Below are 20,960 nucleotides of genomic sequence, written 5' to 3' on the forward strand. Positions count from 1 at the left end.
CCTAGATGTGACATGAAGCAAACGAAAGAATCAGACAAAAACAAGACAGCTGATTTTCTGAATAGTTTTCAGAACTACAACCTGTAGTGCCTTATTTCCTCTGGTAAAATTAAATAAAGACTTGTTTAAAACTTAAACAGCAATTGTATAGAAACCGTTAAAGGTTTCAAAATGAAAAGTCCAGCTTTCTGTAACTTTAAATGGATTTTCTCACTCCGTTCATATGAAACATCTCATGTTTAAGGTCAAAGCGCGCTGGTCCCAGCCTCATGTTTCAAAGTATTTTTCTCTGAGTCCACGATTAAAAACTAAAAGCCGGGACAGAACGGGAAGAAATGTGCCAAGCAGCATTAAATCTGAGTTATGTGTTAACAAATCGTGAGACAAAGATGACAACAATGATAAGAAAACATTTTATTTACAAAAAGAAAAAATGCTTTGCATCTACGACAGATAAAAGTCCAAATTCAGCTGCAGAAGAAAAGTGTCAAACTGGGCCTGATTCCTGCTCATCAGCGGTAAAAAGTCATTGCAGACATTCGGCTCAGTTTCCCTTCAGGAAAGGAGAAATTGGCTCCATCTACGTTACGAACATCTCTAAGAAGGTGGAGCTGTTCCTGCTTCACACACAAGGTTTACCTCGGCGCGACTATTTCAGGAGGCAACTAACAAAACGCTTTAATCTACCTCTGCAACTCCTTTTTCTATATATATAAAAAATACAGCTTGTTTTTTATTCCTCTCTGTTCATAAAGTTTTTAATTTACATTTGTAAAAATATGTAAACAAGAATTTTTTTTCCCATTCTTGTAGAACGGATCAAATTTAAATATCCACTATAAAGCAATGTTAATGAAAACATGATTTTTTTTTTAAAATCATTTCGAGCATAATTAGCTTCTGTTTAGCTGCCTCTCAGTCGATCAGAGTGAATCTCGTGAGCGTTTAAGAATCAATCGCGTGAGACGCCGCAGACCAGCGATCCAGAACATGTCAGGTTTGATTTAAAGACAAGAGCACATCTTTCTTTGGCCTAAAGTCAAAGATGTCAAACAGCAGCGTCTGCGTTGATAAGGATGCGGGAGTTTTGTTTTATACTGGTAATTCCTGCAAAAAGGGAACTAAATGTAAGTCAAATTTTCTTGAAATGAATGTATTTTTCCTTGATATAAGCATGTAAATAAGACGATTTGCCAATGGAATAAGATTTTTTCACTTAAAATAGGAGCATTTCCTCTCTATTATCTTATTTCAAGTGCAAGACATCTAATTATCTTATTTTAGGGGTAAAAATACTCACTCCATTGGCAAATAGTCTGATTTACCTGGTTAAATCAAGGAAAAATACATTAATTTCAAGACAATTTGACTTATTTTTAGTTCCCTTTTTGTAGCGTAACAGCCACAAGATGCTTGTTCATTCTTGTGGCTGATCATTGTGCATTCAGATTGTACAAAAAAAAAGTAGAAAGTGAAAAGTAAATTGCTATCGGTGACTAAACAACGAGACAAATTGTGATTTATCATGAAAATAATGACTCAGCGTTGGTTGCAGGTCCTGAAACATACAATTAAAAGTAGAGAAGAATGGCTGAGAGTAAAACAAGCATTAAACCATTCCTTAATTAATCAAGGATTAATAATTGATGTCTCAGGAAAGATTAAAGAACCTCAGTGTTGAGACACCATCCTTCAAACCGGAGATTTTAGACTAAAGCATCCTCTTCCTCCAGCGTGACGGGGGTTGTCCGTGTTTTCAGCATTTATTGCAGGTTGCGTTCGAAGCTGCCCATCATCCTGCTATCCTACACAGTTTCCTAACTTACAATTTTTTTTAAATACTTGTTTCTCCTCTCCTTATTTAAAAGCTTATAGACTTCTGAGGACATAAACTGGGATTGCTGCAAGCGTGCAACAGCAAACAGAAGTGCACACGTCTCCAGACTGTTAATGAGCTGGTTGCTGGTAGAGTGAGGGAGTTGATGGTTCAAATACAAAATCATATTTCCCCGCCCTGTTGCACCATATCAACATGGCGATGCAATGGTGGAAATAAAATAAAATAATGAATTTAGGTGTTTTTATATGAGGTAATAAAAATGCTTTTCTGATCTGATAGTTAAAACATATATTTTTACCTTTGTAAACTGTGCGGCGTTAAGCTGTAATGAGTTTCTCTCTTTTTTTGCAGCTTGTGAAAAGGTTTGTTCATACTTTGTGGTAGAGCAGAGGACAAACAAGGCTGTGGAAACATCTTCTAAAGCTTGTGCTGCTCCGCTGAGAGCTTACAGAGAACGTCTAGAGGACTGTATCATGACACTGGCTGTCTAAAAACTGAAAGAAAGAAATACTAGAACATTTCAGCAGTAGAAATATGAAATAATTTCCCATTATTTCAGCTCCTTTACTTTAAAGGCATACTATGCAACATTTTTCAGTTAATTAATGTGTTCCATACCGTTTTGGATGATTAAATGAGTCATTTCAGGTCGAACTAAGGTTTTCTCGGCCGCCCTGGTGGTCTGTGGGGGAAATACCGTACTTGCAATTGCAGGAGCCCTCGGCCCGCACCCACAGGCTCAGAAGTCTCGTGCAAGACCGCGAGAGTCGGTCTTGCTTTACGGCGAGAACTGCTACACGCCCCCAGTGAAAGGCGTGCTCGTTGCTAGCCCAGTGGCGATATTTGTGCAGTTATCATGGCGGAACCAGCGAGAAAACAGAGAAAGCCCATGTTGGAGCAGGCAAGAAAGAGGAAAAGGGCTCTGGACAGAGAGAGGAGTCGTACACGGGTGAACATCGGGCAAGCTTTTTCAGAATGGCGAGAACTAAAAGAAAAAGAAAGACGCAGACCTCGCGTTTCTGCTGATGCGATTGTAAGTAACATTGGAATGGTTTCTCTCTCTCTGTGTGCATGTTCATACTTTCACTGTGTTAGTCATTGTTTTTACTGCCGTTTTTTCCACTTTTTGTTGCGTTCGCCTGTCTGCTAAGCTCAAAACAACCAAAGCGCCTGGCTTGACGGAGAAACCAGAACAGCTGAGAATCTTTATGACAGTGCACTTTTACTTTCGCCCTCTGGGGGGGAGCCTAGCTTGAAAATCCACCCCGGTTGCATAGTATACCTTTAAGTCCCAAAAAACAAAAAAAACAAAAAAAAACACAGTCCACTCCTTTTGATCCCTTTGGCAATTCGTTCTGGGAGCGTTTTCAAACCACAGTCACCTCCCTGATGGTGGCCTGATTCAGGGCCAGTTCTTCTGGCATCAACTCTGCAGCGATGGCCGACGCATCTCGCTCGTTTTCTCACAACTCTGCGAGTCTTTGATCCCAGCGACCTCCAGGGCGCCTCGGGCAGCGCCGACTCGTCCGTCTCCTGGTCCTCGCCCGGGCTTAGTTGGCTCCCTTCAGGCGGGCCCGCCCGCAGACGCCGTCACACGCTGACGCTGACGTGCCGGCTGGACGCGGAGCGACGTTTGATGCGAGAACGCCGCGGCCTGGACTCGTTCTGGCAGCTGCACAGCGGGCCCAGCAGCAGCCAGAGGTAGAGGATCACACAGGCCCAGCAGGACGACATCTTCACCCAGAAGGTGGACCAGCAGCCGTGGGTGAAGGTGGTCTCCAGCACCGCCGACTCGTAGCTGCAAGAGGGCGGCAACATTCAGGAAAAGAACCACAAAAAAAAAAAAAACATCTGGAGGTGCGTCGAAACGACAATAAAACCCAGAAGTTCCGGCTCCTACCTGAACCAGTTAGTGAGGGTCATCATGACGTAGAGCGAGGCCAAGAAGAAGACGAAGTGGAAGAAGAAGTAGCTGTACGCCACCCTCTGGGTCTCATTATGGATAACCTTCTGACAGCCCTTGTTGTCATCATCAACCACAAACTCCTCTTCAGCTGGAAAAAAAAGTTCACATTTTAACACAAAGTTTCAAACAGCAGCAAATTTGATCATTTAATTTGTTATAAATCGGTTCCAAATCTGACCAGATGGCGCAAAAATTTAGTTGAAACAGCTTTTAGGAGTAAAGCCAGATCGGGGGTGGCATCTCACAGTTTGCTTAGTTTTTTTTTTTTTTTTTGACTAAACGTGCATTCGATGTTTACTCATTATCAAATCACACAGAATGCTGTTTCTAAAACATTAAATGAAACAGGACTTGATGAAGTTAGCAGATTGTTAAGAAGAGCAGCTGCACAGGTCGACTGAAGACGGCATCAGAAAGAGAGCAAACGGATTTCATGTGATGATAGAGGCTGCTGCACTGCAATAAGGGAACAAAAAGTAAGAAACATTTGCTTACAATTAGTGTATTTGTCCTTGATTTGAGCAGATAAATAAGATTATCTGCAAATGGAATGAGTATTTGACCCCTAAAAAAGATAATTGGATATACTACACGTGAAGTAAGATGATGGTAACGAGTTGTACATATTTTAAGTGCAAATAATTTTATTCACCTGCTCAAATCAAGAGCAAACACATTCATATGATGAAAATATCACTTCTAGTTTCTTTTTGCAGTGATGATCATTTCTCCTTCTTTTACCTTTGCAGTTTCAGTCCTTTTCTACCTGACTTGTTCCGCTGGGTAAAGGAGCATTCTGCCTCATAACATTTTGCACCAGCCGAACATCAGTTTTTACCAAACCAGGGAGGCATTTAAAACGTTAACAACTTCGAATTTCACGCACTTTTCTAAAATTCAGCCCACAATCAATGAAAATAGGATTTGATGAAAGACATTTACACATTCATATTCAATTAATCAGAATATGCATTTCTGAGAGGCTTGTTTGTTAGATTAAAAGTACCTTTCAAAAAACAACAACGACCTTTAAGTCGGTATTGAACATACTTTTCATTAAGACTCCATTTCTGCATGAAGATTTGAGCTTTTTTATTGCTGTGGTGCAATATTGTAATATTAAATGCTATGTTTTTATAAGCTGGAGGTGGAAAATCATGATAAACAGAAATAAAAGCTTTAAAATAATAGTACCAGGAAAACTGATTTGTGACCATTCTGTAATTAACAGTAAACCACTACTGTGTGCACTGAGGACTAACCCAGGGTGGACAGGACTAACCTGCTTCTTCCTCAGGGCAGCAGAAGCAACAGGTTGCTTTCTGGAACTCGTAGCGATACACTTTGATCATCCAGAATGGACCGAACACCTCAGCCAGATACGAAGCTTCGTTACTGCAAGCAAAGTTTGACGGGACAACATTGATCTCTGGGAAATGCTTTTAACGGAAGCTGGTGGTGCTGCAGACGCACGTCCGCTCTGACCGGCACGCTCCGCACTCACCAAGCAAACAGGACGCAGCAGTACATGATGGCGGCTCCAATGATGGCCACAGCGTTGCCCTCGTTCTTCACTCCATCTTGCCCCACACTGGGGTAACAGACGGTCATGTTCATGCCCTGGTACACCACTGACGCACAAAACAGCACAACACAGCAGGGTTTAGTGAGGAAAAAAGGCTGCTTTTAATACAAGACTTCCTTATTGTTTTTCAAAAACAAATGAGCAGAAAAGTTGCATCACTCCATCAATTATTTCTCCATTTTTTTGTGTGAAATTCCTTCCTTTCTTGTAAAAGGGGCCTGGGCTGTGGTTTCCCTCTCCTACGCGCCCTCCTGACACTCGTAAATATGCCCTGTGTGCTTCCATGTGCACGCCTGCCTGTCTTAAACCTGTGGAGCTGAAACTGTGACGGCTTGCAGAGACATTGAAAAAGAAATTTGGCATTGTAAAAATCAAACATTGAAAAATTAAACATTGAAAAATCAAACATTGAAAAATCAAACATTGAAAAATTAAACATTGAAAAATCACTTGCAATAACATCGAAGAAAAGATGTGACATTGTAAAAATGAGACATTGAAAAGTCAAACATTGTTAGAAAGTAAAAACTTATGACGATATTATCATTTTATGCTGCAGCTTTTATTAAATTAAAGATGTTTTCAGTGTCACTTAAATAATAAAAATATAATTTGAAGCCAAAGTTATTAAGAGCCTCTGTAAAAGGTCCAAAGAGCCACTTTCGGCTCCAGAGCCACAGATTACAGACCCTCGATCTACTTGGTGTCACCGGTTTAGCTCCATGCAACTACAATCATTAGCTGTATAAGCTAATGAAGATAATATTAATGAAAATAATACCCTTTCTTGAGGTCAAGAAAGTGCGGTACTTAATCGGAGCTTTCCATAAGCTCACTGCAGGTAGATGATGAGGAGGACCGGAAAAACGGAGGATCCATGAAGGGGCCTTCAGTTTAGCCCCGCCCTCGACAGCAAAGCAGTGCCAACTTGTAGTGACACTAAAAACATCTTTAATTGAATAAAAGCTGCAGCATAAAATAATATCATCATAAGTTTTTACTTTCTAACAATGTTTGACTTTTCAGTGTCTAATTTTCCAATGACAAATCTCTTTGTCGATGTCATCGCAAGTGATTTTTCAATGTTTAGTTTTTCATTGTTTGATTTTACAATCTAAAAATCTCTTTTAAATCGCTGCAAGCTGTCACCGTTTTAGCTCCATACAAACCTGGCTCACAAACACACCAGCGCTGAAATCCAGGAATCCAGTCGGGTCTCCGGAGGATCACACAGATTCCTCAGAGAAACTTCACGCCAGTATGGTATAAATTTTACCTGGAGTTCTGATTTTCATTCAAGCCTTTGAATGTAAATATGTCGCTTTGACTCCCAGGACAGGAAACTTTCATGATTTATCAGAGAAAATTAGCCTACAGAGATTATAAGAGGAGCAGGAAGAGTCACCGGCAGAGAAAAAATAAAGCCTTGTTGTAGATTTTTAGAAAGGATGTGAATAAAAGCAAAGAAGGGCAACATTAGAAACAGCGTTTAGAGGTGGAACTTTAGACCTTAAAGAGCTCACTTGTAAAGTGAAGATCTGTGTTTTTTTTTTTTTTTTTTGCGTGCCTGATGGTGGCTCAGTGCAGCTTTCACTGTGTGGTTCAGAAAATGTTTTTTTTTAAAGGCCTGGAGCGCACATATTTTTTCAACATGTTGCTACAATACCCTGAACCACCAAGACTCACGCCTACTGTACTTACAGTACCAACATGGCTCAGTGTGCCGGCTGAAATTCAGCAAAAAGGCTCCTGAACATATGATAAACTTCATTAAATTTAAAAAAATACTTTTCATTAACCCCACTGCCAAAGTTTTATTGGACTGGTGTAATATTTTACTTGATATGTTATTTATTTTAATCTTAGATGTTGTGTTTTGTTTTTAGCTGTTAGTGGTAAATAATGATAGTTACACAAAAAAGGGCATTAAGGGTCTGTGTTTAATTAATCTATCTATTTCGTTTTACTTAGTGGATAGATTTCTGGAAATTAACTTTTCAATAATAGTCTAATTTAAATATGTATGCATGTTAATTTGTATGTTTGTTTTTATTCATACATTCATGGATTTAGTTTCCTTTTCCTGACATTTGTTCTTCCTTTTAAGTTGCAACAATCTTAACTCACTGTTAAGTTAATTGAAAATTTATTTTATGGTTATTTATTAGTTAATTAATGTTATTACGATAATACCCTGCAGTTAGCATCTAATAGACAAAGTTGAAGCTAAATGTTCTCCTTTGTGAACAATATCTCCATTAAAAATGATTTTATTTATCCAAATAAAACACATTTTACATGTTACATATAATAATATTACCTCTTTTTAGTTGTTATTTAGCAATATAAAAATTGTTTTCACCTAGTTATGTTGATATAAGCTGTTTTTAAAGTTGGCCCAAGCTTTATTTTCCTAAGGAAAAGAAATTGAATGAGCATTTAAATGTAATGTGAGGTAAATTAAGATGTCCATTATTAAGCACAGATTTTTTGTTTAACTTAATGTAATCCTGCAAAAGCCAAACTGTAGGGATGCAGAAATATGGCAAGCAGCAACTTTATCAGCGTTAAAAATTGATTTATTGAGTATGTTTCTCCTCTGATCTATGAGGTCTGAACGGCGTTCATCACTCTGCTCTCCGTCATGACGAGGTGTGTAAGAATGAGTGTAATGACACTGCTGGGATGTTTTCCGCCGCTATTATCCTGTCAGCGGTTTGTCAGAGGAATGCGAAACAAACATCTTTCCATCTGCTCTGCCCTGCGTGTCGCGGCACATCTCAGCCCGGGTTATCCGCGCTGGTGTCTGTGTGTTTGCATGTGATGAAAGTCCGGATAAGACGGGAGGGGGGGGGCTCTAACAAGCTGCTGCACTTATGTCTTCATTATTAAAGAGCTCTTTGTCTTTCCTGGGGCCAACAGGTGAGGCATTAGGGGGAAATGATGGAGGATAATGTGGGTCCTCATGTGTTTGAATACCAGTCCTGGTACGCTTGTTGCAGCAAAAAAAAATGTTTTAACACTGAAAAAAAAACAATTTGACGCGCAGAAATTAGTAAAACTGCTCCTGATTTTTTTCAGAGCAGCATCTCAGCTGCGTTACTGACAACAGCAGATGTACCGACACGACCCAAATGTTGTTGCTTTTCTATGTAAAAGAAAAAAGTTAGCAGATTTTTGTTTGTGATTTTTAAAAACTGAATAGCCAAACTACTAAAAACAGGTCCTAAAATGAGTAATGTCTATAAAATAATGGATTTGATGAGAAAGCAGCAGCTCAGTGTTTCTGTTTTCATCAGTAACTCTCATTAATGGCTCTAAATACATCAGTGCATCCAACTATTTCTCACACGTCTCGTATTTCTTCACGTAAACCTTACCTTTCTCGGTTTTTCAGACTATGTGGAGCTTTTTCTCAGTCATCTGAGATGCTGTGGACCTGTTTCTGTCCCAAAGGCCCCCCAGGACCTTATTATAGGACATGCCATAATAAACTTTTTGCTGTATCTGTGTCATGATTTGGGTTTTTTGGTTTGTTTTGTTTGGACTTTTCCAAATCAGCTCAGTCGTCTTCCAGCCGGCACTCTGCACCTGATCAGCTCCACCTGCTGCCGTTAATTACTGCCAACCTTTCTCACCTGTTCCCCTGTCTACTTACACCTGCCTCAGCCAACTCATCTCGTCTCGCCTCATGTGCACCGCTCACATGTTTCTACCGGTTCCTGTTCGATCAGCCAGCCTAACTCTGTTTCCCTGTCCGTGTTCAGCCCTCACTGTCGTATCCTGCCAATGTCTGCATGCTGCACAGGTCTGCCTGTTTCCCAGTGAATACCAGCTGCTTGCTCTGCCCATTCTGCTGGTTCTTCAGTCCACATCGCCTGTTCTGGTCAGCCGCTGCCTTCTTCTGTCACCCAGACTAACCCCTGGTCAGTCTGGTTCAGCTTGCCTGCCTGCTTCACCTGCCAACAACTCATCTTTTTCAACAAACATTTAATAACGTTAACTCTGTGTCTGGCTGATATCTCTGAACACTACTCATAACAATCTGGACTTTCTAACTGAATATCTGATGGCCTTTGATAGACAACTGAAAATGGGTCTTATCTGTTTTTTTTAGAAGGGCAAAGATCTAAAATATAGGACCTAACAAACATGCAAATGGTTCAAAAATCTACTTTTTTATGTTTATGTCGGTCCCCAGACTTAAATACTGTACAAAAGCTGTGGGGTGATCTGATTTTGTACAGCCCATATATATATATATATATATATATATATATATATATATATATATATATATATATATATATATATATATATATATATATATATATATGTATATATAGATGTATGTATGTATGTATATATATATATTATATGTGTATGTATGTATATATCTATTATATCTACTACTATATGTATATATATATGTGTATGTATATATGTATATGTATATATGTGTATGAACAAAATGCACAGTGCATTTAAAGCGTATAGACAAGAAAGCATATTTGCATTTAAAATCAGGTTTAAGAAAAAGCATGAGCCTTGAATGAATCAATTAGACCTTCACTAAATTGTTAATTATTTAGTTTTTCTTTGGTCGATTGCTGGCCCACAGGTTAAATATTTCACCTAAAAGGTCATGAAGACTCATTTAAACATTAACCTTAACCCCTGACCCTTTTGAGATAATCTACAGACGGTAACGGCACAGAGATGGAGAGGCAAGAGTGAGTCCATATGCTGGGAAGGTATGTTTTTGCCTGACGAGCCAAACAATCAGCTAAAATAAGACGAATTATGTTCGTAATGCCAGAAAATAAACTGTTGATGCAATCCTTTTTTTTTTATGTTCGCAGTTGTTAGAATCATTAATAAAAATGCATCCCAGAAAGGACAGGGTATGTGAAACAGAGCGTTTCTCCTTTAGTTGTCATGAAGAAAAGAAAACGTGAATGTTTGTAACTTTGGACAGAGATGTTGAGTCTCAGCAGGGGAGCGGCAGACGTCTCTGTGCTGCTGCTTAATTTCTGATGCCTTACCTTTCTCTGGCGGACGGCTGGACAGCGCGGAGAACGTGAGGTACATGACGTAACAGCTGATGATGGAGGCCTGGAGGAGCCCAGAGCGAGGCTGCTCTGCAGAGGCAACAAATAAAACACCTTAAATCATGCAGAGACACATTTAACCAATAATAACAGCACAAAAAAAGCTAGCTTAATAGTGCTAATGGTCTGTTTATTTCAAAAAAGTCATCTATTCAGTGAATTAACTCATTGCTGGTCGTAATAAACAATATGCTGATGTCATATGAATCATAAAAAATAAAACATAAGATAATTTTGTCAAATATTTCTTAACAACCTTCAGCCAAAGAGCCCTTTTATCTTGCCTTTTTCTCATGGGATTCCTCATTTGAGCAGAGTTTTACACATGTATGGTAATATTTAGGCCATTTTTTTGTTTCTCTCTTTGATAAGTGGCGACTTCCCGTCCAACAGACAGAAGTTATCCCAGATTTTCTCCTTTTCTTTCCTTCAACAAACCAACTGCAGCCTCTGTTGTCAGACTAAAACGTTCCTGTTTGAGCTCAGTCAGGATTAGCAGCTTTCTTCAAAGCCAGGCCACATTGTTACTGCCTTTAAACAACTTGGGCAAATCCACATCATGATTTCAGGGATTTAATCAGAGCCACACCAGTAGATGCATTTTTTTTTTCTTTTTGCAACACTTCAAACAAACTGTTTCCTTGTTTGGCATCACAGGGAAGTCAGAAAATACTGTATCAGAGCAGATACCAGGACACAAATCTGCTTCAGTCCTCCACATGTGCACCTCCACAGGTCTGGTTCATCTTTAGCTACAATTTCCAGACACCTGCAGGGGTTTTATCTTTTAAAACAACAGAAATATTATTCAGGAAAGAGACGGTGTTTTGTCCGAGAGAGGAACCTGCTTTGGTGTGAAATGTGCAAATCAGCCCCAGAGGAAAAAACCTTGTGAAGGTGGTAAAGGAGGAACAAGCCCCGCGCTGCAGTGGGCGGAGACGCCACTCGGACAGGAAGAAGCCATTACGTCAAAAGCAACATGAAAACAGTTTGTAATTTCACCCTAATTCTTAGTTTTATGTCCTGATTAAACTTAAAGTTACTTGTTTGGCCACAATAACCAACATTTGGAGGAAATTAGGTAAAGTTCATTTGTCAAACTCTGTCACAAAGCACACTACAGAAAACCAGTTAAATATCTATTAAAACTAAGTGCCATAATAGGCCATAAAACAAATTAAACACACAATAAGCTTAAACATTCAACAGAAAGCCTGTTTAAACAAGAAATGTGTTAACTGCTTTTACCAAACGAAGGCAGAGGTAGATTTTTCCAAGACTGTTGCTGCAGGAGGGACTGGTGCAATTAAAAACATGAAATGTCATACATTCTGGATTCATTACAAATCAACTGAAATATCGCAAACCTTTTATTGTTTTAATATCGCTGATTATGGCTTACAGCTGAAGAAAACTCAAAAATCCTATCTCAAAATATTAGAATATTTCCTCAGACAAAGTAAAAAAAATTATAACAGCAAAACAAAATCAAACATTTGAAAATGTCCATTAATGCACTCAGTACTTGGTTGGGAATGCTTTTGCACAGATTACTGCATGAATGCGGCGTGGCATGGAGGCAATCAGCCTGTGGCATTGCTGAGGTGTTATGGATGCCCAGGATGCTTCAATAGCGGCCTTTAGCTCATTTGCATTGTTGGCTCTGGTGTCTTTCAGCTTCTTCTTCACAATAGCCCACAAATTCTCTATGGGGTTCAGGTCAGGGGAATTGGCAGCCAATCAAGGACAGTAATGCCATGATCAGTACACCAGTTACTGTGAGAATCTTATGTCGTCTCTTAACCACTACCATACTTGTGATTTAGTTTACTGAACCAAGCTGAGTGTTTTTCAAGGCTCAGGAAACCCTGCAGTGTTTCCAGTTAATTAGACGATTCAAGTGATTAGTTGAATAGCCTATTAGTATACTTTTTCACGATATATTTTAATATTTTGAGATTTTTGAGTTTTCTTCAGCTGTACGCCATAATCAGCGATATTAAAACAATAAAAAGCTTGCGATATTTCAGTTGATTTGTAATGAATCCAGAATGTATGACATTTCATGTTTTTTAATTGCATTACAGAAAATAAAGAACTTTATCACAATATTCTAATTTTCTGAGACAGTCCTGTATATGACATCATGAAGAAAGAACATTATGTGGACAAACTGACTGCTGAATGAAAACATCAGCCAGGAGGTTAAAGCGTGAACATAAACGAGTCTCCAGGGCAGTGAAGTGAAAGCATGGCACCAAAAAAAGTCAATGTGCAAACTGCTCTGAGACGATGGTGGCTGGAAACCCAAAACCTCTGACCGTAGTCACAAGGTTTAAATTGTAATTTTAACAAATACCCATGAAATGAGTGTAAACGTCTGGATTAAAAGAAAGAACAAAAAAGTGTAATTATTTAAAAACTGTTCATACGTATATAACCTGTTTACTGTTCCTTACTCTCTGTTCTCATGACTTTCTGTTGATTTCAGGTCCCTCTGCCTGAATGGTAAAGTGAGTAAAAAGGCTTTTGGTTGATTTTTCTGCACCTTTTGCACTAAATATGTTCCAGAATGACTACAAATGATGTCTTTGAAGGCTTTAAACTTAATACTCAGGAGATTTGAGCTTAATTTCACTATATGCGCACATTTTTATAGTCTTATGATTATAATGACTCTTATGGGTGTCATGTTTTTGGCTTCCCACAGGCCAAAAACATGACATTTAGGTTAATTGGTCTCTCCAAACTATCCTTAGGTATGAATGTGTGCATAGTTGTTAGCTCTCTGTTTGTTCCCTTCTCTCTCACCCACTGACTGCTGGAGATTGGCACCAGCAACCTTGCCTGGATGAGAATTAAGACAATGAACGGGTCTTTAATTGTCATTGCAACATGTATTCCAAAAAAAGTGGCAATCTGTGGGATTCAAACTTGTGGCTGCAATTAAAATATGTAGCTTAATTGTACATCTTCCGCCTATTGACCAGGACTTTCTGGAAAAAAGAGGATTTTAACCTCAAAGGGATGTTTCTGGTAAAATAAAAGGTTTAAAAAGAAAATTAAATAAATTTAGCAAATAAGTGAATATCTGGTAATCTTACTTGACCTAAAACAGTAAAAGTTGAGTTGGATTTAATGTCATTAAAATAGCTCACGTGTCTTTTTACACGTTATATGTTAAGAAAACGTCTGTTTTATTGCAGGATTTCTGCTTGTGGATGGTTTCCTTTCTCTGATGGACTCACTCTGCTTGACGCACGGCGTGACGGCGATGAAGGACATGAGGCCGCAGAGCCCCAGGTTGACCCACAGCAGGACCTTGTTGAAGTGGCATGCGATGGGGTGTGTGTAGTACTTGTACATGAAGGTGAAGGCCATGGTGGCGATGGTGTAGAAGAAGAGGGTGGCGCACATCACCGCCAGGTACCAGCGCTTGTTCTCTGCTGCTCCGGTCAACCTGAGGGCCAAACGCTTCCTTCATTAGTCTCTATACATACACCACACTTCCCAGAGAGAATATTAAACCTTAAAATAATATTAATTACACATATCATTTGACAGCTGACTTTATTAAACAACAAACCCTCAGATAACATGTTTTCCATAAAGTGGACATTTTTTGAAGAATTTTCCTGCAAATTGCCTCCAGACGAAAATTCCTGAGGGCTTTTTCCAAATATGGAGCGACAAAAATAAAATTATTTCACAAAAACTATTACCCAAAGCTTAAAGTTTTCTAATTTGACAGATAGACCCGGGATCATGAGCGATAACAAGACAAAAGGAAAATATGACCTTTAAAAGAAGTTCACAGAGTGCAGTAAAACTGAAGAGCCAGATAAGTATTTTTCTGCTTAGATTCTATATTTTATAAACAAAAAGCATCATAATGAGAAAGTAATCGAATTCATGCTCCTTAAAACTTTAGCTTTTTTAAACTTCTGTGTATTTTATTATTATTTATTTATTCAAACTTCAATGTATTTTTGTGGAATTTTACCCAACAGATCAACATTAAGAGGAGCATAATTGTAAAGGGGAAGGAAAGTGATACATAGTTTCTAACATTTTTTTTTTTTTTTACAAAATTAATAAATAAGATAAAATAAAACCCGTGGCCTGCAAGTGTCTTCAGACTCCCACCCTTAATCCTATTTAGTACATACAGTCCAGATGTGTTTAGTGCAGATGTTCTGTTTCTGGCTCCAGAGGTTCGTTAGAGAACATTATTGATCAAACTCCATCATGAAGATGGAGGAACCCAGCAGATAAGTCAGGGAAAAGGTTCTGGTCCAGTTTAAAGCAGGTTAAGGTTCTACAGCTACATCCAGAGCTCTGATCCATCCATCATCTGGACCTGGAGAGAGGATGGACCTCCTGCAGAACTACCAGGACATGGACGTCCACCTGGACTGACAGGCTGGACCAGGAGAGCATTGATCAGAGAAGCAGGAGGACCATGGAGGCTCTGGAGGAGCTGCAGAGATCCACAGCTCAGGTGGTGGAAATGCAAAATGCTAAGTGTGGAGGAAAAGTAACCGTGCACATCTCTCTGAGCAAAGCATCCCCACTGAGAAACATGATGGCGGCCGCATCATTTTGTCACCTTCCAGAAGGAAAAGTCCCCCAAACTTAAACCCAGAACTGCAAGAGGATGGTCAGATCAAAGCATGAGTATGTGTTAAAAATGGTCTAGTCAAAGTCAAGATCTAAATCCAGATCTAAAGTTTACGGCAAAAGTTGAAAATTGATCCTTGATAATTCTGTCCATCCAACCTGATTGAGCTTGAGCTGTTTTGTAAAGAGAAATGGGTAAAAACTTCAGTCTCTGGATGCCTCATTCAGCTTTCATGAGCTGTTTCTCTTAATCAAAATTATGTTATTAATGTAAATAGAAATATACTTGAGAAACATACTGTATTGCCCTTCTCTAGGATCAACGTGATAAACAATGACTGGAACTGCAGCTAAAGTCTGGCTGCTTGGAGGAAAAATACGCAGAAATATAAAGGTGGTTTAACAAATTCACACATTTCTGCTTCTCACATTTTTTTATTTATCTCCCAGAATCATAATTTCTGTCACGGGGGAGCCTCTGACTCACCAGTTCTTGTTCCACGTGTGTGCAAAAGCTGTTATGAGGATGAGCTGGATGAGGATGAAGGCAAACCCTCCCACGACTCCAACGTAATGCCAAGCTGAGAGAAATAAAAACCAGAGAAAGAACAACCGCTCAGTTTGTTTCTGGAAGTGATGACAAGAAATAGCGTGTGTTGATCATAAATCAGCTCTGACATCAACCTCATATCACCACCACATTTATTGTTCCCAACAGAAGGAAAAGCACCATGCAAAGATTTATGGTCCTGTGATTAATTCATTTTAGCAGCTGCAGAGAGCAGATCACTGCTGCCCTCTAGGAGCATTTAGGGGGAAGTGCAGCCGATCAGGAAGAAGCTCACCGTGCAGGAAAGACTCGGTGGGGATGAAGAAGGCAGCAGTGCACATCCCAAGCAAGGTGATAAACTTCAAAAACCAGAACCTGAAACAGACACAAAAAAGTTATAGGACTTAAAAAAATACACATTCAGTCACAAAAACCTCAGTGATAGAAACTGCTCTGTGTAATAAAAAAAATATCAGATGGGTTGTGCATATTTTAGCTGCTGTTTGCAAAAATATAAACGTCAGGCACTCACTTTATACTTTTATTAAATTCATGACACAGAAACAAATAGATATCTGTCAAAATCTGAAGAATTCTAGCATCTTGCTTGTATTCAAATATTTAAATAATTAGAGAAACGGAGAGAGACTTACTAAATTAAAGAAGGAATAATCAATGAATTAATCATTAATTAATGCTCAGATTCTCTTGAATAAGTCTCACATGTTTGTGGGATATACGTTACTTGTTTTATTAATTCAGATTATAGTATATTTATATAGTGTCAGTTCATACCAAAGGTACTCTCTGGCCACTTTACAAGACCAACAGGTCCAATTCCTCTTCTACAGAATCACTTTTGGTCCAAATTCAAGCCAAATAAATTCAATTTATTCCAATCCAATCCAATCACGGGGTCAGATTCAGGTCCAATTACAAACAGTCAAGTTTCCTCCTCATTAAAATGCCAGTTTTAAGGTTTAACCTGTCAGGAGATAATAAAATGATCAGGGTTGTTTTACCAGATGTTGGCATTAATTAAATATAACTATAATTGCATTAAAAACACACACTACGGATTGCAAACAGCCACCAGATGATGATGATGATGAAGACAAAGCTGAAATAGATAATATGAACAAATTAGCCAAGCTGGCAGAGGATTTAAGAGCAAAAGCAGCAGCCAGATGCTGCTGGCGAACAAATTTATTAATTAGCTGATCCTCGTTAGTGTGAGCTCTTTTCCAGAAGCTCGACTTTTAGCCTGACTTTTCGGTGAACATGATATTGAGGCAGAAAGACGACAGTTGTTGATCTACATCCATCTGGGATGGGTCATGAGGTCATAACCAAACAATTTAACACCCATCATTCAACTGTCAGAAAGATTATTCCAGCGAAGAACAATTAAAGACATCCGCTGCAAGAAGCTGACATCCCAGCTCACTCAGCCTTTGGTCAGAGCAACGTTTGCAACGGCACAAACCCAGGAGCTCCGCCTCAGGCTCTGCAGGCCTCAATGCTAAATGTTAAAGTTCAGTAAAGGATAATTTGAACAAAAATGGTTTGTTTGGAAAGGTTAATGGGTAAATGATCACAAAGCTGCATCTGAACGAACCACAAGACGCAACACCGTCTTTTGGGGCGTTTAAGACCGAGGTAAAGATGTTTGGTTGCAACGCACCAAAAAGCTGAACCAATCATGGAACACCGCTGACCAAATGTCAAGCCTGTTGCTGATTTAAGCTCGTAGTCACTGAGTGGACCATGAACTGTATTACCAAAGTATTCAAGAGTCACATGTGAGTTCTGTCTGAGCGCTGGGTCGTCAAACTGGGTCATCAGCAGGACAGCCATCCCTCACGCAGCAGCGCATCCACAACAAACGGAGCTAAAACAAAGTAAAATTTTCTTGAAATTAGTGTATTTGTCCTTAATATGAGCAGGTAAATAAGATAATTTGCCAATGGAATGAGTTTTTTTGACCTGTAAAAAAAGATAATTATATATTCTGCACTAAAAATAAAATGGTGGGAATGAGTTGTTCCTGTTTTAAGAGCAAAAAATCTTATTCTATTCTATAATCTTATTCACCTGCTCAAATCAAGGGCAAATACACTAATTTCAAGGAAATTTTACTTATTTTTTGTTCCGTTTTTGCAGTGTAAGAAGTAGAAAGCATCGAGGTGCTGAAATGTCCCAGTCAAAGCCTGACCTCAGCAATACAGAAATGCTTCAGTTGGACCTTAAGGGAGGAAAAGTCACCAAAATGAAGCCATACAGGAATAAAAATTGGGCCAAAATCCATCCAGACCCAAAACATCCCTCAGAGGTTCTCTTCTACGAGTTGAAAAAACCTTTTAGTTCGCTTTTTATACGTGCTGTTTTTAGATGACTTTAGCTGCAACATTTATTAACCAGGGAATGACATATTATTTAAAAACAAAGCGTCACAGCCTCTGCAGCTCCCTGGTCCCTCGCTGACCTGTCCTCACAAGCCACTAAGACCTGCCAAAGACCCTGAAGCCTTCAACGAGGCACCACTAAGACTCTTATTCCAAAGATGAGCAACAATCCAGTCTGTCAAATCTTTATCCCAGCTGCGTCACAGCACTAATCGAGCGCTCTGCAATGGAAAGTGCAACAACAACGAGCTTTAAATAGATGCACAGGCCCGGTCAGGTGAGCTGGGGGGGATCGCCGTCTCCTTAAAGCACGGAGAGAAGCCGTCACATGCTCAGATAGATGACAAAAGGCAAAACGAAGTCATAACATGCAAACGGCACCGACCCGTTGTGTATGAGCGCTCTGAAGTCCTGGCTGGACTTCACGTCGATGAGGAAGATGGCCATCATCAGGTAGAAGCAGGAGGTGCCGAAGCAGACTCTGTAGACGGCCGAGTAGCCCACCAGCATCTCGCAGTGGCCGCCGCCGTGCGCCTGGTCGCACACCACGTTGAAGAAAGGCACCTGGAACATGAACGCAAGTGCAATTAGACACATTTCTGTCCAGATGCCTGATTCAGAGGCTTCAGAGCCTCAGCCCTCCACCCAATGTCTCCCATGTCCTTGGCAAGGACCAGAGGGACACGGTCCATACACAGCCTCCCCCTGAATCCCATTAGTTTTTGTCCCTTAGAGAGAGGCGGGCGAGCTGCCTCTAAAAATAGAGCTTTTCCTGTTAATGATGCAAAGTGTTACAAGCAGACCCAACAGTTTTAACAACAACAACGACATTCTACAAGTTCATGTTATTATGATGTCACTGTTCCTGAAGACAGATTTTATTGCAGTCAAGGCAACAAAAAAACAACTCATCTGGTTTTTAACAGGTTCTAAAATACTGGATGACGATTAATTAAACAAAAGCTGAAATGGAAACACTGCATGTGAAAAACTAAACACACCCCAGGATCTAACAGCCTGCAGAACCAGACATTTGTTTCTGCACAGCTCCTTTAATGTCCTATCTCAGTATTTCCATCAGATTGTTGTCTGGGCTTTGACTAGGCCCTTTTATTTTGCTTTCTAGGCCATTCTGTTTTTTTGCAGCTATTTTAGGGACCATCATGCTGTTGATAACCAGTTCTCAGACGGACCAATCACAGGGGGCCGGCTGTTTTCATGTCATCCTCCTGGACATCGCAGTCCGGCTACGGAGGGAATTTGTTCAGTTTTCTAAAATATTTCCCTCTCGTATATGATGTTCTAAGTCTGTAAAATGACAGACAGCACATTTGGAAATTGCCCCGGATACAAGGCGTTGCTTCATTGTATCTGTAACACTTTATCCACTGTTTTTGCTGTTCTTTTTACCTCTCTCTATGCAGGCGAAGAAGCAAGCTGATAATGTTTTATCATTCTCTCCCTTTGATCTCCTCCTATTTCACATGTTGTCCTTTTTTCTCTTCTACCTTCTTGTTTTGGTGTCCATATAACCTGAAATACTCCCTGCATAAATTACAATGAAGCTATTTACGTGTATAAATCAAGCGGAGCACTATGGCGAAAGCGGTGAGGCTCCACTTGTGAAAGTAAAATCTGTTCGGCTCTTTTTGGCATTAAGACAACAATTCTAATTGTTACATTGCCAGACAGGACACTGTAAAAAGAAAAAAAAAAAAAAAAAAGGAAATGGCCGCGGATCCCTTGTTAGGCTGAGAGGCAGCAGCAGTTTCTACAAGGCAGTGCTCTCAAACTCTGATCCTTGAGGGCTTCCTGCAGCTTTTAGACGCTTCAAGGCAGGGCAAATTTATTTGTATAGCACAATTCAGTGCATAGACAATGCAAAGTGCTTTACATGATTAAAATGCAGGAAAATAGAACAGAATATAAGCAAATAGGAATAAAATGTAGAAACAAAAAAGAAACAGTTGGAGTAAAAAAGTGATTATTTGCATCAGGTGTTTCAGCACACCTGATGCAAATAATCAAACCTGTATGCTTCAGTTCTGCTAAAAGGCAGCTGGTCTTGCTTATTGCGACCAACAATCAATGCATTTGATCAGCATCATCTGGTTTTTGTGAAAACAGTACATATGTGATTAGTTTGCACATGTTTTTTCCTGTTATGCTTAATCTCTACTCAATCTTTTGTGTGTTTTTGGACAGGTGATGATAGACTTAAACAGGTTTAGTGCCTGACAACGCTTGTTTTCGCTCATTAAACTCTCAGGTTGGGGGAAAGGCGTACACCCCTCACACGTGTCATACTCACATTCTCCCTGACGAGCTCGGAGACGGTGCGGGACAACATGAGGCAGGAGACGGCGCAGCTCATGATGTGGAAGAGGGTGTACATGACCCGCGTGCTGGTGGACGATTTGACAGGAGGGCAGAAGGCACAGCAGAGCGAGCAGGGAGCCGGTCCACAGCAGCAGCAGATCTGGGGAGGAGAAGTCACGTCTTGGTTTTCTTTTTTGGTTCTGATTTCAAACTTCAACCAGCAGATGATTCATAAATCAGATGCTTCAGGTTATCAGAGCCAGCGAGAGGAATCTCTGTTTTGTCTTCGTTAGACTTTAGAGCGAAACAGTTCAACGATGTTGTTTCAGGGTTATCGTTGCAGACAGAAGCATAAAACTATAACTTCATGTCATCTGCCTGGGAATAGCAAAATATTCTGAGAAGGGGAAAGTTAGAGCATAAAGTTACGCGATAAAATTACACATAAAATGTTCACATATTGACGTCTATGCCTTCAAAACAAAGTGCATATAAACACCAAAACTTAACCTTTTGTTGCTCAGTAAATCTAAATATTAAGAAAAAATTCACAACACTGTTCCC

The 20,960-nt window shown here is 39.7% G+C and overlaps 1 protein-coding gene across 2 annotated transcripts in view; it reads right to left on the reverse strand.

The window, feature by feature from the left end:
• Positions 1–3,242: 3,242 nt before the first annotated feature.
• The window catches only part of serinc4 (serine incorporator 4), a 49,112-nt gene continuing 31,394 nt past the window's right edge, over positions 3,243–20,960 (reverse strand). For both annotated transcript variants that reach the window (XM_036135904.1, XM_036135903.1), the window contains exons 2-11: positions 20,389–20,556; positions 18,463–18,641; positions 15,968–16,047; positions 15,610–15,703; positions 13,751–13,962; positions 10,437–10,532; positions 5,311–5,437; positions 5,089–5,201; positions 3,741–3,894; positions 3,243–3,638 (exon numbers count right to left, since the gene is read on the reverse strand). In XM_036135904.1, the coding sequence (XP_035991797.1) occupies positions 3,431–3,638; positions 3,741–3,894; positions 5,089–5,201; positions 5,311–5,437; positions 10,437–10,532; positions 13,751–13,962; positions 15,610–15,703; positions 15,968–16,047; positions 18,463–18,641; positions 20,389–20,556 (1,431 nt within the window). In that variant the 3' untranslated portion in view covers positions 3,243–3,430. The remainder of the gene's footprint in view (positions 3,639–3,740; positions 3,895–5,088; positions 5,202–5,310; positions 5,438–10,436; positions 10,533–13,750; positions 13,963–15,609; positions 15,704–15,967; positions 16,048–18,462; positions 18,642–20,388; positions 20,557–20,960) is intronic.

This window comes from Fundulus heteroclitus, chromosome 4 (assembly GCF_011125445.2).
Source record: "Fundulus heteroclitus isolate FHET01 chromosome 4, MU-UCD_Fhet_4.1, whole genome shotgun sequence".
Lineage (NCBI taxonomy): Eukaryota > Metazoa > Chordata > Actinopteri > Cyprinodontiformes > Fundulidae > Fundulus > Fundulus heteroclitus.